The sequence below is a fragment of the Vidua chalybeata genome, chromosome 1 (genome assembly GCF_026979565.1).
Source record: "Vidua chalybeata isolate OUT-0048 chromosome 1, bVidCha1 merged haplotype, whole genome shotgun sequence".
Lineage (NCBI taxonomy): Eukaryota > Metazoa > Chordata > Aves > Passeriformes > Viduidae > Vidua > Vidua chalybeata.
In genome coordinates, this window is record NC_071530.1 from 58,709,808 (window position 1) to 58,731,334 (window position 21,527).

The window sequence follows — 21,527 nt, forward strand, 5'->3', positions numbered from 1 at the left end:
AGATGATTTTCATGAATATCATATTACTTCCTTCATTTCTATGGGCTTTCTATAATTGGTGGAAAAATACATCCAGTAATTAGGTCTTTGCTGTGTATACTGTAAAAATTCATTACAAGTTTTATAAATCTGGAGACTGCTTCTACATTTGTCTCTTAAATATGTCAGTCTACTGTAAGATACCAAGGCAGACATATGTTTTGGTCATTTATACTGGATTAAAAATTCTAGTGCAACAGGAAGGATTATGCAGGTAAGCCACTGACATTTTGTGGATAGAGAGACATGAAGTTCCTTTCCTATCAAAGGAAGGAACTGAGTTAAAAAATAGTTCAACAGGACTAACAATGGCTCTTGGTAGCTATCGCTAAATATTAAACCTGAAAAAAAATTGAAAAAAATGGAAAAGTAAGCCAGGCTTACATACATACATACGTACTTACATATATAAAGACATTTTCCATCAATGCTTAAAACTTCAGTATTTTCTCTTATGATAACATATATACAGTGTGCCAGATAAAGGCATAAAGTATGATTTGACCAAATGTTACAAACACTGTTTCTGTAAGCAGTGTGGCTGGTGGTAACAATGGAAAAATGTCAGGGAGATAGAAAGCAAGAAGATGACAGCCTCAAATAGAAAAGGTGAATGATGAAACATTTTTTCAGCCCTGATACAGTACTATGTGCCTGAAAACAGGGGGTTCTTGGTCCTCTGAAGAAGATAAAACTGTGTGTGTTTATATTAAGACACTTGATTAAAGAGAACCTAATGTCTTCATTCCCTGTCATTATGGAGAAGGTGGATAGCAAATAATACTGGTCTGCCGCTTAGTTAAAATTATACCTGGAGAGACCTGACCTGTTGTGATTTTTAACCAAAAACAGGAGTCTGGGGTAGAATCAAGATTCTAGATTTTAAAGCCCGAACCTCTGTATTTCCTATTCAACAAAATGTAAATAAATAAACTAGCAATCAAAAAACGCCAACAACAGCAACTACAAAAAGCCACTAAAATAACCCAGTAACAAACCTCCCCCAAAATAGCCAATTAATTACCACCACCCCCAAACTCAAACATTTTATTCAGAGTAAAATGAAATTTTTCCTAATTTTGTTTATTGATTAGGATTGTTCTTTCATTACTGCAAAAAAACTTTGTTCCTGTCTGTCTTCCACTTTCCATCCTAGGTAAATCCATTTTTAGTTTTGATTCTCCTAAGGTTATCTTCAGCATTTTTCAGCCTAGATCTACCAAAAGCCCACTAGTTGATTTCCATATGCAGAGCTTTCCAAGCTCTCTCCTGCCCCAATCAAAAAGTGACAATTGCGGCATTTGTTAAACATCTGATGACTTCAAAGTTGTCTGATTAATTTCAAACATATCCTTGCAGAATTTCTTCCTTGGGCAAGTGCTAACTTTGAAGAACTACAAGTGGAAAAAATGTTATTCATTGAGTTAGGAGTGAAGTAACACTTTTAATGGAAACTATTAGAAATGCTCAGCTACAGGATCTCTATAGCAGACACGTATATGTACAGCTGCTGAGGTAGAGACACACTCTCAAACTACATGCAGGGTGTAAAAATCTCTGTAAATATGAGTATTAAACTTAGATATCTTGTCAGAGAAAAGGGTGTACTTCAAAATGTCTCAAATGTAGGCGACAAAATCTGTAAGACAGTGCAGGTGTGAATCCCAGGCATTTGTTGCCATTTAACTGCTGCTCTGTCCTGCTCATACCTTCAAATTTGCTTCTGATAAAGTCTGGCTAAAATGGCAGGAAAAATATCCATTCCATATATGAATTTGTATCACTGCCTGTGTCACACTGGATGGAAGGATGTTGGAGGTCATATTTTATTGGATAAGTGGAGGTTGTGAGCAGGCAGGAGGGGAAGCTGGAGAAGCTGTGCTGCTGCCTGTCAGCGTACACAGCAGTTAAAGACAGGTCTGGATAATAACAGCGCTGGGATGGTGTACAGCAGTAAGGGGTGTCCATCCATAAAAACAGTAGGAAGTTTTCAGCAGTGGTCTGACAGGAAAGTCTACACGGAGTCAGATTTCAGAGCTGGAGCAGTGAATTGCAGTGAGTCACACAGAGAGCCTGAGTGCTGCCTTTGTTCCACTTGTGTCTGAACGTTAGAGGCGAAACAGCAGGCTCCAGTTTTTATTAACTTCTTATTTTCATAAGCATAAAACTCATGTGCGCTGCACTTTTTTCTCACTTAAACTTCTTCCACTGACTTTCAGAAAATGCTCTCCTGGTAAGAACTCTTGCTTCTAAATTTTACTTTTTCTTTTTTTCCCCCATGTGTTTCTGTGTTACACTCTTTGGTCTCATTTTTCCCCTACCCCCCTTTTTTTTTGGCACACCTGCTCCAGGCATGCCTGGCGGACCTGGGACTTGTCGCTACTGCTCTTTGGCTTGTCAATCCATACTGGTGCAGCAGCTCAGATCATAGAAGGTAAGGGTTCTCCAAATCATGTTTATAAATTGAGAGTAAGTGTGGATTTTAAGATTTGCTTTCCTAATATGGAAAGAGACTCTACCATTTCAGATCTTAATTTTCTCTGGTGCTTACTGTTCATCATTTCATATAGGAAAGCTGCTTTGAGTTAGGAGCTTAAATTCCCATTCATTCTGGATGAGGGTAAATAAATACATTGGTTCTCCAGTTCTAAGGCAGCCTATCATGACTGCTTTCTCAATATATCTTCAGAGTGTAATAGTTAACAGAAAATACTTTAAAGAAATTCAGAATACTGAATCTTTTTACAATTAGGATAGATAAATGTGTCACTGTGGGCATATCAGGAATGTGCCAGGCATGATGTGAGTGCAAAGACATAGATGTGATGCTTGTTCCAGTGCATTGAGATTTCTCATGGCAAGAGGCTGAACAAATTGAGATTTTCTAATCTCTTGAGTTAAATGTTTTGTTTTACCAGTCCAGTCTTCATGGACTTGCAGTGAAAAGTCTTTTTGTAATTTCAGATAATATGTTCTTGCAACACAGCCAAATTCCTTGGCATCTCTGGAAGGCTTACATTTAACTAGTGAGAGAGAACACTGATTTGAAAGTGTACATGTAATTTTGAGAAAAGAGAAAAAGTTTAACATATTAGTTTGCCATTAGGAATGGTGATATTTACACCAAAAAGTTTTTTTAACTCCCTTGCAAAAATAGCTGTAATTTGTTACGTAAATGACCTCTAGATAACTGTGTGACAGGAGCGTTAGAAAGTATTGATGGGAAGTAGATACCACACATGAAGACTTTAATGTTACTCAGATTTGTTTTACAACTAGTAACAATATTTGCCTTTTAATTTAAAGAAAGTATATAAAAACTTATATTTGAAGTAATGAACTACTAGTTGTAAAACAAATATTTAAGATTTTTAAATATTTAGTTCAGAACTTTAAAATTCAGTTGCATGGTCTGCAAATTCATGGGATTTTTTGGATCATTACTTCAACAAAACTTTTAAGAAATAATGTGACCTTGCTTCAGAGTGAAACTAACAGGAGTTCTGAAATCTCAGCAGTTTCTCTGAGTTAGAATGATGAATTTTACTATCTGTGTTAAAAGGTTTTAGTCCATTTCACTGCAGCTAGCATTGCACATGTGCAAATAGGATGGAATAAAATGCTTTCTTCCTCTTCACCCAAATGTAGTGTTATTTGAACCATGGGGAGCTTTTGCAGTTTTTCTCTAGTGTTCACAAAAATTTTGCAAATACAGTACCCTCTTCTTCTTGGGTTTGTGCAGGAGGACTGAAGCTATGTTGGTGTCTTAATGAATTACTTCATCACTTCTCTTTTGTTCAATTGACAATTAAGCATGTATCTTTCTGTTCATAAAAGCGTGGTCTGTCTTATCTGGTACTGCCTTGCAGTGCATGTACTTGGCCCTTAATTATGACTGATAATGTATCTTGATTTACAGTAATTACCCTGGCTGCTTTTAACATGTTTTGCTTCTTCAACAACAAATTAAGTTAGTGAACAGAAAGTACTCAGAGCACAGCCTTGAACATGCTGGCACCCAAACTGTGGACAGGCCTAAAGTCAGAAAATTTTATTGCTAACCCTGTTGAAGTTGGAATGATAGACTCCTCCCTATGACTTGCTCTAGCTTCTTGCAGGAGTGACATTTATTCTTCTAGGACATCTAGGCAGTTGTCCAGTTGTAAGAGTTTCTCAGTTCTTTACAGTCAAATCAATGCCTGAATTAAAAAAATATTTTAAAAATGTTTAAATGTGTGTGGTTCTGCAGTTTATGTTATGTTTATGAACTCTAAAACAAGCTTTACAAAATTCTCATTGACATCTGGGTTTTATTATTAGCCAAGTTGAACAGATTTTTCTTGGCCTAAGTAACATGCTTAGCAATAGTTTACATAAAGTAAATATTTGTCTCTTTCATTGGTCCTCTGTACACAAAAAGGCTGTCATTAGGCTGTTGACATAAACTTTGCACTCCTGACCTGCTGAGTTTAATGGAGGAATTGTGAATTATTGACTTTCATTGGCTGATGATCAGCTGGTGTGATTCTTACAAGCAGAGAACTGGAACCTCTCTTCACAGCGAACTGACATCATGAGTGTAAACAAACATGTCTATACATGTAAAATCTTGTTTCTACCAAGTAATTACTGTACGTGCTCTAAGTGTCAAATGTGTGCAATCACACATATGATGGGGATGGCTCAGCCCATTCTTTCCAAAGACAGGACACAATTATAGTGATAATATAGCACAGTCCTCCTTAAAGAGAACTCAGATGGCAGTGCAATCCTCTTGTACCAGACTGAGCATTTGGACATCATCAAACTGCAATTGAGTCTAAATTGAATGAGCCACTGTGATCCTTCAGGCACGTCTTCAAGCTGTTACCAGCTGTTGTGCATGTTTTAATGTGGAGCCGAGCCTGATTTCATAGTTGACAAAAGGCCTTTCCATGCAGAACATAGTAATTTACAATAGAAAATCAGTTTGTTTCAGTTGGGGTCATCTCTTTCAGTAGCTGAAGAGACTGATAACACCAGTAGAACAAACCTGACTTAGAAAATTTGCTCCATTCTGTCACTTTTCTAAATGGATTCTTTTTCTGTGAAATGCTCGCTACGTGTTAATTATCTTGGACAATAAACTACATGCTTCCTAAGAGACTCTACCAGGCAATATTTTTTAGCTTTATTTTTTTGAGGCCTCAGAAGAGGAAACCAGCTGGGGTGGATATAGTGTCTATATCCATAATATAATATAATATAATATAATATAAATATAATATAATATAATATAATATAATATAATATAATATAATATAATATAATATAATATAATATAATATAATATAATAAATATAACTATCTTCATTTCCTCTCTGGAGGTGTCCTTGGGCACACTGGAAGTCTGGAGTAAGCAGTTGTTTCCATGATCTTGAGTAGAACTCAAAAACACATTTGTGCTTGCATTTGCCACTTGCATTTAGATTTGAAGGATCATTTCAATAAATAAGCATCAGGAGAAAAGATTTGACTGTATTACTTATGTTTGGTATGTTCAAAGTGTTCCAAAGAACATATTTCTTATTCTAACATGTTAATTATGAGATCAAATGCTTGTTTTAGAGGACGTCTGTCCCTTTGGCTGTGATTTCTTCTCCTTTCCTTTGCTGTGTTAGCCATGGATCAGTTTGTTTTTTCTTGTAGCAGTGTCTCACATTTGACCAAATTCATGCAGTACCTTTGCCAATTTATGGAAGTGTGTCTTGGCTAGAAAGACAGTAAATTTTACAGTTCAGTGAATTCTGATTGCTTTATTTCAGCTGTTAAAGGTAACTATTTAAGAGAGTATGTCTATTTATCATCATTAATTTTAAGACCTCAAACAATCTTTTCCCGTTTGGCCAACCCACATGATTACAGCAGGTTCATAAAACAACAAAATCAAACAGCAATTTAGACTGTGGTTAATTCTCTTCATTAAACCTTCCCATCTCTATCAGCTCCTGCTCCCAATCTTAAAAATTCATAAATGTTGCAGAGAGTAAAGTACAAGTAGAATTCTCCCAAAGAATGAATAAAATGAGCAAACCTCAGTTTTAATATATTTGCATATGAGCAGTGTGAAATGACAGATGTATTATTCAGGATACTTTCTGGTCAGAAAACCTTGGAAAAAGCAACTGGCAGAGTTGAATGTGTCCTGAAAAAGAATTGCAGTATTTTAAATAATTTGTGGCTGTCTTACAGCCCAGTCTGAGAAGAACTGGGGTCTGTACGAAGTTTTCCTGAAGGGTTCTGAGAAGAACTAGGGTTTTCTGGAGGCACTCAAATGTGTTTTATTCCAAACATTCAATTGCTAGAAGCCTAAATCTGGTAACAGTGATTCAGCAATGAATATGAACTGCCCCATCATTCATGGTCTTTTGCGTCATCTTTAGTATAGAGGACAAAATATTAACAAGTAAGGGCTTCAGCTAGTTCATTCTATATTTAGGAACCTCTTGAGTCTTATGATTCTGGGTCCACCTCCTCTGCTGCCACTGAATCCAAGTAACTCTTGCTGTGAAGAGTTACTGCAGTAACTTATAACTGCTCAGGTAGCATTAACTTCCAGTCCTATTTGTGACGTATCTTTCTCTGAACTGTGAAATCAGAGTTCCATACATAGACATGATGTCTAGCTCTGCTTCTTTGGAAAACTGAATATAGCTTTTGATTTTCTCAGTACTTTTTTGGTGGTTGGTGACCAAGAGGGTCTGTCATTGTGACAGAGTGTGACAGAGGGTGATAGAGCATCTGTCATTACTCATTGCATTTTATAATCACTGCCATTCTTACAAGTGACACACATAACCTAACTCAAGGAGAAAAGAACCTACCTAGAAATAATTTTAATTTTGTGCTGCCTGCTAAAGAGTAAGTTGATGACTCTTGAGAGAAAAGAATAGTGCTCCAAAACATGCTTCAAAATTTCCTGGGGATATTTTGAATAGCTTGTAACTGGAGTTTGCTGAAAAACAGTTTCAGGACATAAACCTGTGTGACATTCAAGCTCTGATTCATCTCTGGTGATATTTCATATAAGTACACTCAAACAGTAAAATGAAACATATGAGAGTTGGAAACAGGGTCAGGTAGCATAGCAAAAATATAGAGACACTGTCTGAGAGCATGGGAATGAGCTCAGGAGAAGTCAAAACCCATTTGGAATTAAATTTATTAAGGAAAGAGAAGACCAACAAGAAAAGATTTAACAGGTATACCAGCAAAAAAAAAAAAAAAAAAAAATATATTAAGAGAAAATATGGATCTGCTGCAAAATTAAGTAGGGCAACAAATCTGGTGATTGGGCATGGTGGAAACAAGCCAGGTACTCAATGCCTTCTTTGCATCACTTTTTACTGGTAAGGTTTCCCTCCAGGAAACTGAGCCCCTGAGCCCACTGGGAAAATCTGAAGGCATGAATTCAAGTCCTCTGTTGAGGCAGACTGAGAGAAGGGATATTGAAATCAGTTGGATATCTGCAAGTTCACAGGACCTCTTGAGACACATCCATGAGGGCTTATCAAACTGGCTGAAATCATTGAGACAGAACTTTGGAATACAATCTTTGAAAGATTGTGCTGATCAGAAGATCCTATGAATGGAAAGAAATCCAGCATCACTCCTATTTTCAGGAAGAGCAAGGAGCAGGACCTGGGGATCTGCAGGCTGAGCAGCTGACCTCAGTTCCTGGGAAGGTGTGGGAGCACATAATTGTGGAAGCCATTCTAGTAAGAACGAGGTGATTAGGAGTAGTCAGCACAAAAGTAGGAAGGGGAAAATCTTGCCTGGGAGTCTCATAGCCTTCAGCAATGAAATAACCAGTTCAGTGTGTGAGGAAGACAGTTGATATTTGTGGTCTTGTGCAAGACTTTCAGCACTGTCTCCTTTAATATCCACGTAGATAAATTCTTGAAGTAAGGATGAGATGACTGGGCAGTGATGTGTATTACAACAGTCTGACCTACACGTGCTTGAAGGGGTGTATCAGTGGTATGAAGTGCAGTTACTGGGTGTCAGTTACCACTCCATTAGTGTACCATTAGTTACCACTCCATTAGTATACTACCCTGTGCTGCATACTGAGCCCAACACTCCTTAATATCTTCATTCACAATATGGATTATGTGATAGACTGAACCCTGAACACCTCAGGTAGAATCCGGTCCCATAATCAAGAGTGATCCCTTCAAAAATTTTACAACTTGAGTGCCATGGCTACTGGAGCCCGGGCTAGCTCTTAGAACTCCAGCGCCATGCCAGGAGTGGGGAATTTACCAGAGACAGAATCTTTAGAGCCTCTTGCTCTAAGGTGCCAGACACAAAGCAGGACAGGGACCAGACAGAGGAGAAAGGAGAAGGCTCTCCATCTTGAGGTTCCACAAGGAAGGGCTTATTCCAAGTAAAGGGATCAGAAACAAAGAGCCCGGGGCAGTCTTGTGCAAGGGCTTTTGTACAGATACAAGTCATGGGGTGGATACAAACAGATAACCAATAGGGAATCCTCAGGGGAGAAGTGAGGGGATTACATCAGGTGTCTGGGGGCAACTGGGATAGGAGAGTGGAAAGGATGGGTCACATGGGCCAATGGGGTTTGAGGAGTAGGGGAATTCCAAAAGGGTGTCACAGTCAGGGATTGGCCTGAGGTTTAAGTGGCAGAGAAGGTTCAGGAATCAAGGGCTGGGTTGCCTTGACAGGCAGGGAAAGAGCTGGAACAAGGGGCAGGGAATGGCATGAGGGACAGCTTTGAGGGAGGGTAAAACCCAGGGGTAAACCAACTTGGGGAGAACATGGGGGTACAACATAACAAACCACTTATCAAGGAATCAATAAAATAAATTCAAACTACAACACTTGAGCTGTGAGCCATGCCCATGGGAAAAACAGGCAACTAGAAAGAGGAGATCTGTTTGGGGTTGGAAAAGAACTGTGTAACTTTTCTAAATTTATCATTTTCTCCTCTTTGACAGTACCAAAGAAATGGAACCAGGTGACAGTATGTATCAAGCCCTTTCCCCCCCCACCATTATGCATATATGCTGCACCATGGTATGTTTGATGTCTTGTCATGGTTTGACACTGGTGCAATGCCAGCACCCCCATGAAAATACACCTTCCCAAATAAATGCTGTGAGATGTTATCAGGAACAGAGCAGAGCAGGCCCAAGCTTAATAGCAAAGGAAAAAAACTTTATTGCACTACTACTATAGAAGACACACACACTAAATCCAGAATGAGGACCCTCTAAAACACCCGTCCTCCTCCCAATTTCCAAAACAACCACCATGAAACATCACCCAGGATTCCTGATCAAATTACCACCCTTCAGACAATCAATACTCAGTCTATCAAGGGAGAGAGGAGTCTCTCTTGTGCCATAGACCACCCCTCCCCCCCCCCCCCCCCCCGCCAGGAAACACAGTTGCCACCTCCTGTGTTTCCATGTCACACATGGCAACCGCCCAGAGAAAATCTGCCAGTGTGTGACCTTTCCATGTCACAGTGCTCTCACCACCATGCATGGACAGACTGCCCATAGGGCTCCTTTGAGGATGCTTTGCCATGGACCAAAAGAGACAACAGTTCAGCTTCTCATCTTGGGACTACAGTCCCCCCCATTTTCCCCTGGGACCAAGGGTCCAGGAACAGAGATCATCTTCTTCCTGAAGACAGAGGGCATCACCATTCCCTCCTCAGCTTTCTTCTGTTCTTGCCATTCCTGTGCTGGTGGTTGCCGAAGCAGGTCTCCTTGGGTCACCACTGCATCCCCCTAAAATTGCAGTCTCTATTGCAGGAGAATTTGGTTCAGTCTATGGCTAACAAGAAAAGTCCAGCCAAAAGCTACTCCATCATCTCCTCCCACCTAAAAATTTCTTCTTCTAGCATCTCAGGTCCCAGACTGTCTCTCTTCCACTACAAATCAAAGATGAGCAATATTTTACAAAGCCCTCATTTCCCAGGAAAGGGTTAAAAGTTCAGACTCCCTGGACAGCTGAAATCTCTGCCCAGCACTCTTGACTCCCACACTGGGCATCCCCCCCGCTTTCTCTTTCTCCTCTGCCGGCAAATTTCCAGGTGCTGTCGGGCTCTCTGTCTCTTTCCCTCTGGAGGGGGGGACAAAGGCATCTCCGCTTCTTTCCACCCTTCTGTCCACAGGAGCCGGCCTGCTTCCAGACCTTCAGCCCCCTCGCCTACCTCGACCAGGCCGCATGGCTTCCCCTCTCCCACCCAGCCTGTGGCTGGGCAGGGGAGAGTCTGCACTCTCTGACGACTGGAACCAAAGAGAGACTTCCCCTGGGAGTTCTTGCTTTTAACCCCCTGTGTTCTCAGAGGCGTGTCCATACTTTCAGTGGTCACTCCAGGTGCCAATATCCAAACATGACCACTGATTGGTTTGACCCAACTTCCTGAAAAAAAAATGCACTTCCATGTTAAACCACAACATGTCTTAATTTGATAACTAACAGCTGTCAAGCACACACTGCAGGTACAACATTTATTGAAATATATTAATTTAGAGTTGTTGCTGCTTGTCCCTGTGTTTGTTTCTGTCCCACAGAAGATGTCTATCTCAACACGTTGCATGAGAAGGTAAATCTTCAGATGTAAAAGAGTTGTTGTGGATAATTGAAACAAATGTGATGGTAGCTTGAGTAATTATTAGGCATTAATGTGTACATAGTGGTCTACAAAGCAAACTGAGGGGAAAATTATGCAAAACTGAAAGCTTTTCCAGGAATCCTCTCATTTTTGGAATTCCTAACACAAAAAGAATCCATTGATGAGGAATCCTTCTTGCCAGTCCTTTGGCTGCCTCACGGAGGGAGGTGTGAGGGAGCAGTGTCTCCCCACAGTAAGGATTTTTACTTCTGCCATCCTACTTTGGTTAGCTAAGGACCAACTTAATACACTGCGTCACTTCTGTGAATATGATGCTTTTTTATTCTCAGAGAGCCAAAGTCTTAGCTTTTCTTAGTTTTCAACTTTCCAAAGGCTGTTCCAGTTCCATTTGTTTCAACACTCTGCCAAACTAGCACAGCTCTTGACTTGGTAAGGCAGAAACACTCATCCGTAATGAATGCTCCACAGTAGTGCTGCCACTTTGTGGTGCTTGTGGGTGTGGGTATACATGACTCGAACCCTTTCATGCTTTTCACAGTTAAAAACAAGCAAACATTTCATCCTGTTCAGGCTAGCCATGAATGTGGTTTAACCCTCATGGTTTAATTTTTTTTAGTTTCTGTCTTTAGTTTCTTTCACATGCGATTACAGGAAAGGTATAAAACACATACTAGTTACGAAAGTTTTCTCAGCTGAAAAAATCTGGCTCTTGATCAAAATAACTTATTAGTTATTGTACTGAAATGGTATTAATGTAAAAACATTTACCTGAAAGAGTTTTAGTTTTCAATGTTCTATAACGTATGTAATATTAGTGTATAGCTCCATTTGTTTTTACCAAATAATACTTGAATGAACTCAAAGTACTGCTTAAGATGCCCTTATATTATAATCAAGGTTTTGATTCTACATGTATTTTTGTCGGGTTTTTTGTATTTTGGGTTTTCAGGGGGTTTTGGGGGTGTATGCTTTTTTTCTGATACACTTAAAGTGAAACTTAAATCTATCACAAGATGCAAATCTGACAAATAATACCATATTGCAACATCCTGGTCCAGAGATATGATGAGCTGGGGAGTGGGGGTGGTGTTCAGTGCAAGTGTAAGCATTCATAAAATTTCAAGGATGCTTTCTCAGTGGAAAAAAAAAAAAAACCACTAATGACCTGAAGTATTGTAGCTTCTTTTTTACACTTCTCTTACAGAATTTCAAAAGACAAGATGGAATTGTGGCAACTCTGTTACTGCTTTGCCCACATGAGCTTTGACTTGTTCAACAAAGAAGTTTTCATTAAAAAAAGGAAGTGGGGATAAAAGTGCTGCTCCAGCTAGGAGTTAACGCAGACACTCCCAAGTATTTACAGTATGAGTGTTAAATGAATACTTGCTTACAAGTCCTCTGATACACTGAAGCTACTCATATCTTAAGTGTCCTATGCCAAGACAAATTGTTTCCAGACACATTGCAGAATTTCCATAAAGAGCATTCAAAAGAAGCTACTGTCTCATTTAGCTCCTATACAGTAAGCAAAACAATAGTAAATACATTATTTGGTACAAATGCCTGAAACAACTATGGGGAAAGCAAGACTATCTACATGAATACCTTGTATTTTCCTCTGTTCTGTGTATAATTACAATACCATAGCCATACAGTGAAGTATTTTGGAAATATCAACTATCCCTGTGTGTGTGATATGTTTATCTGATATGAACAAAAGGTTTTCCTGTGTCTGAATACTTAGCACTGCTGTGTTTTCTTCATGGATGAATCTCTAAACCTAGATCAGTGTAACACAAACAACGCAGACTGAAATCACGAAGGGAAATTCATGTGGAACAATCTGTTAGAATGACACCATCATCAAAGTGGTTGACAGGTGGTGTTTATTTCCTTACTGAGGAGGCTGTGACAACTGTGTGTCTCCAACTTCTTTCGGCCTTTCCCGTTTTGATTCACAGTATGTAGAAGGAGCAAACTTGGCATTTTGGAACTAGAAGAGGCAGGGAGACACTCAGCACTTGTCTCCACATCCTCTTGCATCTGCACAAGGATCAGAGAGGAACTTGGTCATAATGCCTTTATCTGTCCTGAAGTACAAGTGGGTCAGTTTGACAGGCTTCAGATGGTTCTCTACCTCTGTAATGAACATGAAACAAAGAGTTCTTAACCTCCAGTTTACTTAAAATACATCTCATAAGTAGTAGGGAATGCCTAAAAATTGCGGGTCAAATTTGCATTATCTGTGGGTTTCCCAAACTGAGCCTGTCTTGCTGCAGTTTAGAAACATAAGGCATTCTTCATCTGAAGACCAAACTTTTTGTTAAGCAGCTAGAATAGCCTGCAGTGTACAGCATTTATTTTTGACATTCTCTCTCTCTCTCTCTTTACTGGTATATCGCCATTCTTACAAGTATTCTAAACATGACTAGATAAGGCTCTTGGCAACATTATTCTTCAGGATAGCCATGCATTAAGCAGCAGATTGGATTAGATGACTTTTGCAGGGCTCTTGTGAACAATTTCTTCCTGTGATTGTTAAAAAGGGAACTTAAAATTTGGTTTTGCATAATTAATTTGTTTCTGAGCTTCATTCTCAGTGATGTGATCACAGAAAAGACAGTCAAAGATGAGGAAAGTGAATATAGAAAGTGAATATAGTTAATACTAAAAGACTTGGATTGTGCTTGGCTGTCTTAATACCTTGCTGTTTGTGAGCCTTTTTAGAGTAATAAGAGAACAGATAGGCTGTTAAAATTTATACCCAATAACTGTATGGAATCAAATTACTCTTTTCCACTTTATATGCTTGTCTAAAGATAGGTCAAAGGACATACCCTTTTCATTTTCCATTTTTCGCTTTTTCCTTTTTCTCTTTTTCCCTTTTCTCTTTTCCCTTCCCTTTTTCTCTTTCTCAATTTTTATTTCTCCATTTCCCTATTTCTCCTCCCTTTCAATTTCCACTTCTGTTTCTCATTTTGTTTTGCTTTGAAGTTCTGTAAAATGCTTTTGGGAAAATAATCTTGGAGCAGAACACAGGAATATTTTACTGTAACCTTATGATTTCTCATCTTTCCTCATGGTCCTGGAGATCATGAGTCTCTTTAACAATGCTCTTGTCCTCCCTTTCCAAGAGAGTAGAGGTGAAAGATTTTTGAAATTTATGTGCCTTCTTGCTCTCTGACCTTTCAGGGTCTCATGGTCAGGCAGATTACACTGAACACAAACTCAATGGTCCATCCTTCTCTGCAGCTGTTTGCACTCTGTCTCAGAAGGACCCTGTCTCAGTGACTTAAGTGACAAACTTCAGCTGTTTGGGACAGAGGCAGACTGTACCTCTGCATTAACACAAGCAAACCTGTTATTGTTATCACTGTGATGGCATTTGCTCCTGAATTATTGTCCTTCTACTATTGCATTAAATAAACTCTCAAAATAAAAAGGGAAATCTCTGATTTCAAGAAGTACTTCTCAAACCAAAACAGACCTGAGCATGGACATGGGTCTAAAGACAGAAAATGAAAAGCTGTCATATTAACTATATGACTAGCAAGATCAGTAGAGTACATAGGACCAATTGTATTTTTTTTTTTTTATGTCCTGTTTACATACATTTTCATTTTTGCAATACCAAAGAATATGGAGGAGAATTTCCCCTGTGTCTAACTCCAAGACCTAATTTGTTACCTGGAGTTAGTTATTTTAGACAACTATCCTATTCTATCTGATAGGCTTGCCTCAAATTAAAAAAAAAAAAAATTTAGACCCAGAAGACTGTCCTAAATGGGCCAGAGTCCATTAATTTTCACTATGAAAGTCCTCCTCAGAATTATTAGGAAAAAGAAATCAGAGCTATGGACCTGGAGTAATCTATGTGGTATTTATTGTGGGAGATGAAAATTGAGGCCAGCTGGATGCTGAAATGAATACAAAAGCAGTGGAAAACTGGAGCCAGAGGGGCTCCAGTCTTTGCTGCTTTCTGCAAGCTTGGATCCTAAACCAGCACATGGTGTGATAAAGCCAAAGTAGCATCATGAAGACCCAGCACTCCCTTGAAAACAGAAACTGCCAGAGAAAAGAGTAAGTGCATATGGGATTTACTGAATGCTGCCAATTTTCTTTCCAGCTTTGCCAGTTAGTGACTGCAATATGATCGAACTGTTGCAAGCTATGACTAATGAGTGGTTCAGTCATTCTGTGTTTGAGCTAGAAATGTTCAGTGAACACTGAAATGGTGTTGACAAAATTTGTGTCAAGACACTTTGGAAGATGGCTTCATTGCACAACAATTAGTGGTTGTCCAACATAATTATGAGTGCTTTATAAAAATTGCTATTAATTCCATGGATGAATATGGATTCCCTGCTGTATCAAACACACAAATTTTTAAACTCCAGCAATATTTTCTTAAATGACTGAGAACCTTACAAAAACTGTTAAGATCAAAAGGATTTTCATAAAATATATAAATCAGAGAAAGCATTTTCAACCATATATATGGAGGGATTGTGAATTTATTGCTAAATTTTGTTTTCAGAAGTTCTGATAAAAGTTTGGACTTTGAGGAAGAAAGGAGAAAAAATTGTCTTAAATGAAAAATTTTATAAATATCAGAGAGGAATTTTATTTGACCAGTCTTGAATTTTTGTATTTCTATAATCTGCAATGAAAAACGATCTCATGAAATTTGCCAAGTAACTGATTCCTTGTGTTCAATTAATAATAAGCATAAAGATAACCAAAAGTCTGTAAGGTGTCATTATCTGTCTCCCGTAGCTGACTTATATGGGAAGTGTGACATAACTGAAAGAATTAAGAGCTGATTTGTCTTTCTACATTATGTAAAAAGTTGTACAAACAATTTTAACTGCATTCAAATGAGATAAATGTGCCATGTACTGCAAATTACATATCTCTTTTTCTTTAATACTATAATGGCCATCAGAAAGCCTGGGCAGGATGTTTGGATGTTGTTATTGCTGTCTTTATTAAAAGAAGTTATATATAAAGCAGGTAATCAAAGGGAAAACATTCCTATGATGACTAAATAGTAGACAAAAAAATACACAGACCAAAGACATACCACTGTCAGTGTTTCAATCACTTCATCACAGTCTACAATCAATCAGAAAACTCAAAAGTAGAAAACTGAGTATGAGAAAAACATAGACCTTCTTGAGTGCATCCTAAAGAGGGCCATAAAGGTGATCAGAGGGATAGAGCACTTCTCCTATGAGGACTGACAGATAATTGGGGCTGTTCAGCCTGGACAGCAGGCTGAACAGCCCCAGTGGCACCTTTCACTGCCTTGAGGGGGCTTAAAAGAGAGCTGGAGAGTGACTTTTTACAAATGCATTTAGTTTTAAGACATGGGGAATGGCTTTAAGCTATAAGAGAGTAGGTTTAGATTATATATCAGGAAGAAATTCTTCTCTCTGGGGGTGGTGAAGCACTGGCACAGGTTGCCCAGAGAGCTTGTGGATGCCCTATCCCTGGAAGTGTTCAAGGCCAGGTTGGATGGGGCTTTGAGCAGCCCAGTCTAGTGGAAGGTGTCCCTGTCCATGGCAGGAGATTTGGAACTAGGTGATCTTTAAGGTTCCTTCCAGACCAAACCATTCTATGATTCTATGATATTCTGCCTCTGAGCTGTATAAAAATAAATTTTTAAAAAATCATACTACAGACACTGAGACATCTCACAGAGACCCTGTCTCTCCTTTGCCATATGCTAAATTTCATAGTAAATCCTCATAGCTCAAGGATGGGTGCTGGCATGCAGTTTGGTTTATCTCAAGAAGGTAAATTCTTGCCAAGTAGTTTTGCTATACATTTGCGAGGCTCACTGTTGGCTTTTTGAAAACGACAATATATGCTTAAAATGCAAAAGTAGTCAGAATATCATAATATCAAGACTTGCTTGGAATAACACTTTGCAATGTTTTCAGTAAGATTCTGCAGGATTTCTGGGAGTTGCTAGTTTAAGGGCATGTATTTATTTCTGTGATGTTTGCCTCATTTGTATCATTTTCTTCCTCCACATTCATCATGTGCTTTCTTTAATCCTTGCGGCGTTCGCTTTTGTTCTCCATGGCTGCATGCAGTTCTTGGGAGCCCAGCTGTGGCGTAGCTTCCACGTGCTGCCGGGGTTTTCTGCTGCGGGTTCCCGGACACGGCTCCGTGTCTCGGGCGCGTGGGCTGGCCAGCCGCTGTTACCGTGCGCTGGGGATCCGGTAAAGAAGTAAGGAATCTGTCCATTTACTCCGTGCTTGGCAGGAACGGTTTATTGGTCACGTGGCGCGGTTAGATGGAAAGATGCAACCGCCCCGGCACTCACATGGGAGAAAATGGCACCTGGGTGCTGGCGGGGTAGGATTTTATGGAGGGGTGGGGCGAGAGGATCCACGGCCTGCCGTCCAATAGGGGCGGCTGCCGTGGCGGTGACGCCAGCAACAGTGACCAATTAAGATGGCGCTGGGGCGGTTCCTGGGTCCCAGGGCTAGTAGGGATGCAGTATCAGGGAGATTGGTGGGGAATTCTCTGGCAAGGATGGGGAGTGTCTGCCTAAGTGATTGGGGTAAGCTCCAATAGCACGCAGCTAGGAGCAAACAACCGCAGGGAGGGGAAACACGGGGGGTGCGCAGGATTACAGAACTTGACATATCTAACATAAATAATAAACTCTAATCTAAACCCGAACCCCAGGATGCAACATCTCCTGTTTCAAGGATTAAAACATTTATAATTTTTAAAAAGTATTTGCTTGGTCATCTGCTTGTTTTTATTTTATCTGTTATAGGTGACAGAGGGGTATCTATTTCAAGGCTTTTGAGATCATTGTTCTCCAATAATATTTCTTGTATACAAGCAAAAATCCCATATGTTTTATTAAATCTAACTTTGATGAGTTGCTTGATAGACTGTTAACAAGATAACAAAAAAATATTACTCCACAGTCCTTCTGGAATAATAATATTTGTGAAAGGAAAGCTAACATAAATGCTATTAAAGTCTGTCATGATTTGCTTCTGCAAAATGTTCTGGACTATATTACTTAGAGTGCTGTTAGTCTATACAGCCATATCAAGCATGTTAATTATAAAAAAACCCTCTCTGCTGCATGGAAAATATTTTCAATTATATGATCCATTCCACATTGTGTATGATGAGTGATGAAATAAAAGTCTGATTTCCTACTGGTTGCAGTCAGATTAAAGAATTACACAAAGATAAATCAGTTCTGTAAGAAGCACAGTAACAACTAGATCCACTATGACCCAGTATCACAGAGCTGGACAACCTGTCTGTGTCTAAGAAACATCTATTTTAGTAAAATAGATACTCCTTTAGTTACTCTTAGTAACACAAAGGTGCTTTTTCTTTACATTTTAAATAAAAAAAATCCTTTAGCCATTAGCTTTACTTTTGAAGGAGTTACTTCTGCCTATCAGTAGGATGTCTGTAGACTTTTCACACTAATGATATTGGATAGGATTCTTTTGCTGTAACTATGAGAAGCTTTGTGAGATGTGAATTTAACATAAATTTAGCCAGAAAATACAAAACTCTGTTGTGGGGAACAGTGAGGACATTATCACATAGCAGAGGGAAAACTTTATCATCTTTTTAAAAGCATGAAGATGCTCAGCCTTTTAAATACACCATGAGTTTTGATTGTCAGAGACTTGTTTTGGAAATTTCACATTATTTTTCTAATAATGAGATGATCATTAATAAGAAGACAGGCACAGCCACAACTCCGGAGAGTATTTGAGTATGTCCCTGCTTTTAGAAACGAGTACTCACATCTGTGGGGTGCTGTCCCAAAAGGTACATCCCTAAGTACCATTCTGAACCAGTTTAAAAAACACCATCTTGAAGCCTACTGATACCTTGAGATGAGGCTTGAAAATATCCAGTATCTTCTGAAACTGATAGAAGCAGAACTTGGCAATCTGCTCTTCTATATATTCCAGGATTGTGTTCATATTAATTATTAGGAGGGAAAATACCTGGCAAGCAGAGCCGTATGAATGTTTAGATGTTAGTAGCCTTGGCATTTACCATGCATGGATTTTCACAGCACTCCAGGAGACTGAAACATCTTCCAGGTTTCCTTTTTATTGCAATCCCTGTTCACCCAATTTCCTAGAATTTGTTGCTTACAGCTCCCTCTCACCACTACGTGCTTCTCTATAAGCCTTTTTATAAAGGTTTCTTCAAAAGAAATGCTGTCTACCACTCTTCTGCTCCACCAAGGTTTTTCTAAAGTCTCAATCCCATCATATTGGTTTTATAGCAAATCAGTAGAGCAGGCTCAAGTGCATGCATTAAAGTTGTGCAGTATGGTCTCAGCATTCTCATAGTGGAGAAAATCCCAGTAATATTCAGAGTGACCATTATTAGTGAGTAATGGCAGCTACAAAAGATTATTTTCTACCTGTAAAACAAAATAATGGAAATGTAGGTTGTACGGAAAGGAACTCTGAAGATCATCCATTCCAACTTTCCATTCAAATTATGATTATTATTAGATCAAATCAGCTTTGGCTTAACCTGGTTAGCCTTGAACTTCCTAGATGTGATGGACCTACTTGGAGATAAGTATTTTAACAATTCTAATGGGTTAATATACATAGCATTCCCTATAGAAATTGAAAGCAAAACGTCATGTTTCTTGGGAAGGTGATCTGTCCAAGACTGAGCACCAAGATGTTTCCTATTACCATCCGAGTAGCAGTTGCATCTGGACAGTTTTCCTTATCTCCTGTTAATAGGCCCATCAATGTCTCGCCTCATGACTCAGAGATAACACTCTCCAAGAGCCAGTTCTGTTTAACAGGTGATTAAGAACACACCTCGTGACTCAAAATAACATCAGCCCATTGTGAGATGCTCCACCCAGGGGGAGAAGCTAGGCATTCCCACCTGGATAAATCCAGGAATTTCTAGACAGAAAGGCAGCCTTTCCACAGGTTTCCAAGAAGACACAGGAACCACATCTGCCACTTCAAGAGGACTGCAGCCACTCCAATTTGGACTGCTACCAGCACACTGGCCAAAGCGGGTGTCAGGTTGTATTCTGACTTTGCCAGTGGTCTTCCTTTTGTATCATTGTGTGTATTTTTGTCTTTTGTTTTCCCTTTTCCCAATAAATTGTATTTCTGACTTGGAGTCTCTCACTGGTTTTGCTTTCAAACCAGAACGTGATCCTACAAAGCAGCACTGGCAATGTCATCCTCTCCTGTGTACACTGTTACTCCATTCCACCCTGATATAATACTGGATTGCAGTCTGTGTTAGAAGCGTTTGTACTCTATGGCCAAGGAAGAAGTATCTGGTTTTATTATCTTCAGCAGTTCTGGTGTCAGCATTGAATGGATGGGAATGAAAAACAAACATTTTAGATACATAAATGATGTAATTATTTCAGGAGGTTACTTTTATTCTTTAGTAAAATATTTCTACATTATTTACTTATTTCACTGTCATTAGAAAACAATATGTTGTGAAATGTGTGCATGGAGAGTATATTAAATAAGCACAAAATTCTGACTGCTTCTAAATATGATTTGCAAAATCTGTGCTTAAAAATCTGAGAGTAATTAAATGTGATTCTAAAACAAATAGTTTTACTCCTCACAGCCTCTTATAGCCCTTAGTATGCTGGGGACAAATGAAGTGGCACTTCACAAAAAAATATTTACAACATGGCAGTGGCTCATTTTTTTAACAGATCTACACCTAGAAAAACATCTTTCACAAACTGTGAAGCAAGACTGCTGTAAATCAAACAGTAACTCCATTTATCAGTGTAAGGAATGGAAGAAATTCCTATGGAATGTAGGAAACTCTAGAAAGAGAAAGGTAGCTACTGGAGCACTTCGTACAAAACAAACAGTCAAGCAATGTGTACTTTGAAAATAATTCAATTTTCTTGCAATCATGATTTGTATCTGATGTTGATTGAGGCATTTAACATTTAGATGATGTGTATACCAGACTATACTTTGCTGGGCTTCATTTTTTAAGCTAAAACACATTTTGTCATAAGTGAATCTGATTCAAAAGCTAAACAATAAATTTCCATCCATTTTTACCATCAAAATGAAAACCAAGAAATTAATTTTATAACTGGTTGTCAGGAGCATGGCTACCATAAATATGTATGATGAAATTAGAAAGACATGAATAAAAAAGTGAAGTAAGATTATGTTTCGGTGTCCAGTTAACTTTCTTCCTCTTTCAGATTGGTATCCTCTTGGAAACTAAATAGAAAAATGTGACAAATTTTTAATAGTAATTTCAATTTACCTTTTCCTGGCTCTAAATTGTCAAAAGTTGAAACTAAATGTGTTCTGTAAAGCACTGTTTTTTTTCTGTAGTGGAGAATGTTTAGTTCACTGAAGAGAATTTACTCTGGGAAGTATAATAATGGAGTGATGCATTCATTGTAAAAATCTCCTGTGGATTTGGTTATATTTCAGTTTCCAACAGAAAAGAAATTGAAAGAAAAGACTGAAAATCTGTCAGCCAAGTAGAATACTTTCAGCAGTCAGGACCCAATCCTCTGAAAGAGCTGAAGGAGTTATAATTTCACCTAGAAGTAGGCTGCAGAATTGGACAACACAGGAATATTCAAATTTAAATAATAATTTGAAACACATTTGAACATTAAGCTCATTAACTGAGCTCAAGACTCAATCCCATCATATTGGCTTTATAGTACCAGCAAGGAGACAAACAATTCCTGGCAAACTGCAAAGGCAGACTCTACAAAGCTAAACTGGAAATTTCTGCCTTAAAATTAGGTGACGAGGATATTTTTATACAATTGCAGAAA

General features: G+C 38.7%; 1 protein-coding gene across 4 annotated transcripts in view; it reads left to right on the forward strand.

The window, feature by feature from the left end:
* The first annotated feature begins 2,164 nt into the window (after positions 1 to 2,164).
* Positions 2,165 to 21,527, forward strand: part of COL15A1 (collagen type XV alpha 1 chain) — a 114,256-nt gene continuing 94,893 nt past the window's right edge. For all 4 annotated transcript variants that reach the window (XM_053957625.1, XM_053957634.1, XM_053957642.1 and 1 more), the window contains exons 1-2: positions 2,165 to 2,272; positions 2,391 to 2,473. In XM_053957625.1, the coding sequence (XP_053813600.1) occupies positions 2,262 to 2,272; positions 2,391 to 2,473 (94 nt within the window). In that variant the 5' untranslated portion in view covers positions 2,165 to 2,261. The remainder of the gene's footprint in view (positions 2,273 to 2,390; positions 2,474 to 21,527) is intronic.